Here is a 6,000-nt window from a genome sequence, read left to right as displayed (position 1 = left end):
CCGGTGCCCTCCACCCGGCCGTTTTTTTTTCTTAATTTGCGTTGATGTTGTGCGCCGGAGGAGCTGCTGGTGCTGCTGGTGCTTGAGGAGGTCGAGGACATGGATCCAGCTCGAGTTCGACCTTCACGGCGGCGCACTGCACAAGCCCCCCGTGCTGGCTAAATCCTTTGCAGTTAGCACCTTGCTCAAGCTCTGTTTATTCATTTTTTTAGTTTATCTCTTCAACTACCATGCGATTGCCCAGGAATAAACAACACATTTTTTGTGATTCCCATATCAATGAAATTTTGTAGTTTTGCCACGATGTGTTGGCATGGAACTAAATCAATGTTGTGTTTTTGCCATGTATATTTATGATGTGTTTCCATGGCAACTAGAAGTTTGTGGGACTAAAAGAATGTTTGTGTTTTTGCCATGTAAACTTATAGATCTGTTTGCCACGGAACTACATGATGTTGTGTTTTTGCCATGTAAATTTATAGATGTGTTTTCTGTACAGCAGATTTTTCAAATTTTTCCATGACAGCAATGCAATGTTTGTTTGCCATGTCAAATTTTCATCTCTGTCCTTGTAAATAAACAATGGCGATTGCTCTATATTATAACATTCATTTGATTTGCCATGACTCTTTTTTATCTGAAAACATGGCAAACTTGCCATGGCAACTCTGCCATGTTCAAAAACACGTCAAAGTTATATATGTTAAAAAACATGACAAACTTGCCATGGTACTTCTTTATCTTAAAACATGGCAAACTTGCCATGGCAACTTTGACATGTTCAAAAAACATGGAAAAGTTATATATGTTCAAAAACATGGCAAACTTGCCACGGCAAACTTAAGATGTTTTCAGCAAATGTATTAATGGGCATGGCAAAATTATTCATAGCCATAAGTGGGATTTTTTCTACGTTTTTCTTGCCATGCCAACTTTACTTTTAATGACATGTCAAATTTTACTTTATTTTTCTGACATGGCAAATTTACTGTATAGAGGATGGCAATTTTAATTTAAATATGATGGCAAATTTACATTTCCAGAACACGACAAATTTTAATATGTACCATGGCAAATGTACTTGTGTAGCCATGTCAATTTTTAATTTATTTCCATGGCAAAATCACACCATTTTTGCCATGGCAAAATTTACTCCATTTTTTTTGCCATGGCATACTTTTAATGACATGGCAAAATTTACTTTATTTTTGCCATGGCAAATTTATTGTAAAGAGCATGGCAATTTTAGTTTAAATATGATGGTAAATTTACATTTTCCGAAACAGGGCAAATTTTTACTATGCAACATGGTAAATATACTTGTGTTCTCATGGCAATTTTTAATTTACTTTTCCATGGCAAAATTGACTCCATTTTTGCCATGGCAAATTTACTCCATTTTTGCCATGGCAAAAATACTTTTATTCACATGGTAAATTTTAGTTTAATTTACCCTCTGAAATTTTTATTCATGACAAATGGCAATTTTTATAGAAATCTTTTTTGTTCTATCCTATATGTCCACTTTTGTGTTTTTTTCCATAATATCATGGCAAACTTTTCCACACTCAATTGTACTGAAGTGTGCATGAACATCATGGCAAATCATGTAAATTTCTTATTCTTTTGTTTTCCTATATGTAATTCTTTTGTTTTCTTATTCTTGAAGGCGGTTGTGTTTCTGGGCTTGTCCTATTAGGCTGTTCCGTTGTTGGGTAGGGACCAGGTCGCTCGGAGGGAGGGCTGTTCCGATCGAACGGAAAGGTTCGTCACGGGGGGCTGTTTTACCGAACAAAAGATTCGAACTGGGATGCCCCAGGCCGAACAGTCGTTAGTTAGTGATTTTTTTTAGGAATACTCAACTTACGATCATCACACCTACACAGACCAGCTCAGCGGGTCATACTTGTCAGCGACACGGATGAAGAGTCCATCTAACGGCGTGAGCGGGTGGCTAACGACCATCAACCCCGCCCGGGTAGACGTCCGTCCTCTCTCGAACCCTCCGCGGCCGTCAGATCCTTCGCGGATATCTTTTTTTAAAAGATCTATATTTTTTTTTGAAAGATCATGCTTCGCGGATATCGCGTGGCCGAGACGAGCCCGTCAGGGCATCTCCATTGCAAGACGCTTCGGTAGACGCTTAAGAAGGAAAAATTAATTTCCTAAAATAAAAATTATGCTAAGCGTCTATGTGACCCAACGCTTGGCGCTAGTCATAGGCGCTAACTAATCGTGAAACCGGCCAGAAATCGATCGCTGGACGCCTGGTCTCATCGTTCCTACTCGTGCGGGAAGAAAAAAAATAGCTAAGCGGCCGCCTCCAACTTTTGCATCGATGCCGAGGTAAACGCCAGGATTTGTTGGCTCAACTGCCGATCGGGAAGGATATTAATCCTAGCGCCTACTCTTAGCGCCCGACATTGTAGATGCCCTCATGGCACGTAATTCTTCCCCCACCCGGCCCGTCACCAACCGGCATAAATACCCACCCCTCCTCGCCTCCGAAGTCCAAACTCGCCACCGCCCCCGGGAACGGAACCAACAAATCCCCAACCAATCTCGTCTCCGATCGACTCCAGGCTCGTCGAATCCCCACCGCCTCAAGGTACGGCGATTCCTTCCCTTCTCCCCGTATCGTCTAGATCTACGTTTCCGTAGTGCTCTCGTTGGACGTATGGTACTGTGGAATTTGGCTCCGATCTGTTGTTAGATCGGTGAAGATTTAGCGAATTCGTAGGGATTTCGCGTATTGAATGGGTTGATCAGGATGAATTCCTTGATGACATGTGGTCTCGTTTGTTAATCTATGCATGTTTATGTACTAGTTCGTCTTCCTGCTTGATAGATTCGCCCAAGTAGCTTTTATACCATATAAAATTCTCTCTAGACGCGTGTACTGCCTGATCTGTAGGCCTAAGATTGTAGATTGGTTTGACCCGAAGATAGGTTTCGTTCTGATAGCATGCACAACAACTATATGGAAATCCGTGAGAAAATTTATAGTCTAGATGTGCATGAACCTATTTGCTCGCTGGTATCTCTTTGATGAAGAAAATATGTCTGTTGAGTCTCTGGATTGATGTATAAGCTTATCTATTTGCATTGTTAGATTGGTTATAAGCTTTAGTGAATTAGTAGGGATTTTGTGTTTATTTCCTATTTCTTACTGAAGGGTTAGTATCCGTCTTCCGCATGAATTCGTGATGCCGTATGGTCTCATATGTTAATCTATGCATGTTTTATCTATTATTACATTTCCGCTCTGGCTTGGTAAATCTTTATGATCCTAAATAGTAGCCGCCTGATCTATTGCTCTTTATCTGATTGCTGTTGTACCAAGATCGTCCTAATAGGCCTAGGATTGTAGATTGTTTTTCTCCTGAAGCTTGTGGAATCATTGAGATAGCGAATACATCTAGATTAGTGTCAGATGTGCTTGATTTATTACCCTGAAGCTAGGTTTCTCTTAGATAATAAGCATGTCTCGCAGCTGTGTTGAATCATTAGATCAATGAAATCTGTAAAACATTTGTGTTACATACGCTTGGACATATGGTGTTTATCTTTTTAATGAAAAAAATATGTTGTGCTAATAGAAGCTTGTCCATGCATTTGTGTTTGTTCTTCCATCATTGTGAGCTTGTCCATCCTATCTGTGATTCTTCTTCGCAGATGCAGATCTTTGTGAAAACACTGACGGGCAAGACCATCACCCTTGAGGTGGAGTCGTCTGACACCATCGACAATGTCAAGGCCAAGATCCAGGACAAGGAGGGCATTCCTCCGGACCAGCAGCGTCTCATCTTCGCTGGCAAGCAGCTGGAGGATGGCCGTACCCTCGCTGACTACAACATCCAGAAGGAGTCCACCCTCCACCTTGTCCTGCGTCTGCGTGGTGGCATGCAGATATTTGTGAAGACCCTCACCGGCAAGACCATCACCCTTGAGGTTGAGAGCTCCGACACCATCGACAATGTCAAGGCCAAGATCCAGGATAAGGAGGGTATTCCCCCAGACCAGCAGCGTCTCATCTTCGCTGGCAAGCAGCTGGAGGATGGCCGTACCCTTGCTGACTACAACATCCAGAAGGAGTCCACCCTCCACCTTGTGCTGCGTCTGCGTGGTGGCATGCAGATCTTCGTGAAGACCCTCACCGGCAAGACCATCACTCTGGAGGTTGAGAGTTCCGACACTATCGACAATGTCAAGGCCAAGATCCAGGACAAGGAGGGCATTCCCCCGGACCAGCAGCGCCTGATCTTTGCTGGCAAGCAGCTGGAGGATGGTCGCACCCTCGCCGACTACAACATCCAGAAGGAGTCCACCCTTCACCTGGTGCTCCGCCTCCGTGGTGGTCAGTAATTGCCCTATCTTTCGACCTGCTGCTGCTGCTGTACCCTGTGTCGTCCTGTGGGTGCGCCTTTGTTCAAGTGTTGTCTCGTTTGTGTACTGTGTCTGGTTTAATGGACCATCGAGTCCTGTGGTTTGGTGCAAACAGTTGCAGGTACATCTGTACCGTTAAGTGGAGTATGAATAAGTCAACTTTGAACGTAATGTGCCTGTGCTCATTTGCCTTTGCAGTTCTTGTCTGGCTATATGTGGATTTATGATTGCCTTTCTGGGCTGTAGTTCGTAGTTTTTGGATTCTGAATGAATGTTGATGCGAACTCGTTAGGTGAAATGCTAGATTTGGATGCTGCTGCGGCTCTATTCAAATTTCGTTACTTGTTACAGTACGTTTTTAAGTATTCTTCACTTGAAATTATGGCAGCTTGTGATCTCTTTTTGTGGTAAGTTCATCTTCTTCTTTGGAGAGAAGAGCTGCAGTTCCTGTCTTGGATGCTTGAGAGAATATATTCTTGAAATGGGAGGACTGTCATGAACTGAAGATCTGGATTTGTGTATCTTGCAATGAAAGTACTCTGTTTTGAAGCAAAAGTGTTTTTTACAGTACACTCGCAGACGCACTCACACCTATAAATGCACGTACGCACACCCTAACATATGAGCACCTTCGAGCCGACAAAATATCTTAAGATTGACGAAGTCACTGCTAACGCCTTGTAATAGCGGAACACCTCCTCACATTCAACGAACAATAAACTCAGAAAAATGAAAACATCGATGAATCCGGGTGAGCTGAGCCTAACCATCTGAGCTATGCTTTGACAATGTACTTGTATAAGATATAACTGATGAGTGTGGGGTTCCTGGGTATACACCATATATGAAAAAAACTAGTAATTAAAAAAATCTGAAACTTTTCTGAAATAAACTTGACCTTCGCATGAATAGTTTGGCCAAGAAAAATATTCCATGATATTGTTCGTGGAAGAAAACAAAAACAACACTATATAGAAGTTTCTATTCACATTTTTTATCCTTAGGTTTTTTTTTGCCTGAAGTCGACAGGATTTTTTTTCTTTGCGAAAATTCGATACGAGTACAATAGATGGTCAAATTTTTTTTAGAAAAAAAATCAGATTCTTTTCTCACGTCAGATATATATACATCTAGGAACGAAACGGTATTTCCCATGAGTGTGGGGCTAGTAACCAATATCCTTCGGATGGACAATATAAATACGAAATTCTTCATCCATTTCTCAAGTCATCCAAGATGTTCGTTTTGCTGCTAGAGAGGCTTATAACTTAAAACAGAACTTGCAAGAGGAGGGACATCTTTGCTTTTGATGAGCTCACTCTTCATCCCCTTTTTCCCCACCCAAGTGAAGCTTGTTCAGCAATCCAACTCAAAATGTAGGTGACAGTAATTGATATTAGGGAAACACTTCGTTTCAACCGACCGATCGAGTGGGCAACGTGAAAGTGGGTGGACATACAATGGAACCTTTATGAAATCTTATCCCATCGCTCGTCTCTATCTTATGGCGTACTTTTCCCCCTTCTCTTTTCTCCCCCCGCTCTGGCATACGACACGTCATTGCTCCCGTCATCGCGCTCTCATTCGACAAGGGGATGCTCACATCCCCACACT

The 6,000-nt window shown here is 42.3% G+C and overlaps 1 protein-coding gene across 1 annotated transcript; it reads left to right on the top strand.

Annotated features, from left to right (window-relative positions):
- The first annotated feature begins 2,333 nt into the window (after nt 1–2,333).
- On the top strand, nt 2,334–4,557 carry LOC123143945 (polyubiquitin 11). Its single transcript, XM_044562936.1, has 2 exons — nt 2,334–2,608; nt 3,676–4,557. The coding sequence occupies exons 1-2, from the start codon at nt 2,438–2,440 to the stop codon at nt 4,363–4,365; spliced, it is 861 nt and encodes a 286-aa protein (XP_044418871.1). The 5' UTR covers nt 2,334–2,437; the 3' UTR covers nt 4,366–4,557.
- The last annotated feature ends 1,443 nt before the right edge of the window (nt 4,558–6,000 follow it).

Source organism: Triticum aestivum, chromosome 6D (assembly GCF_018294505.1).
Source record: "Triticum aestivum cultivar Chinese Spring chromosome 6D, IWGSC CS RefSeq v2.1, whole genome shotgun sequence".
Lineage (NCBI taxonomy): Eukaryota > Viridiplantae > Streptophyta > Magnoliopsida > Poales > Poaceae > Triticum > Triticum aestivum.
This window is presented reverse-complemented; position numbering and strand designations above follow the sequence as displayed.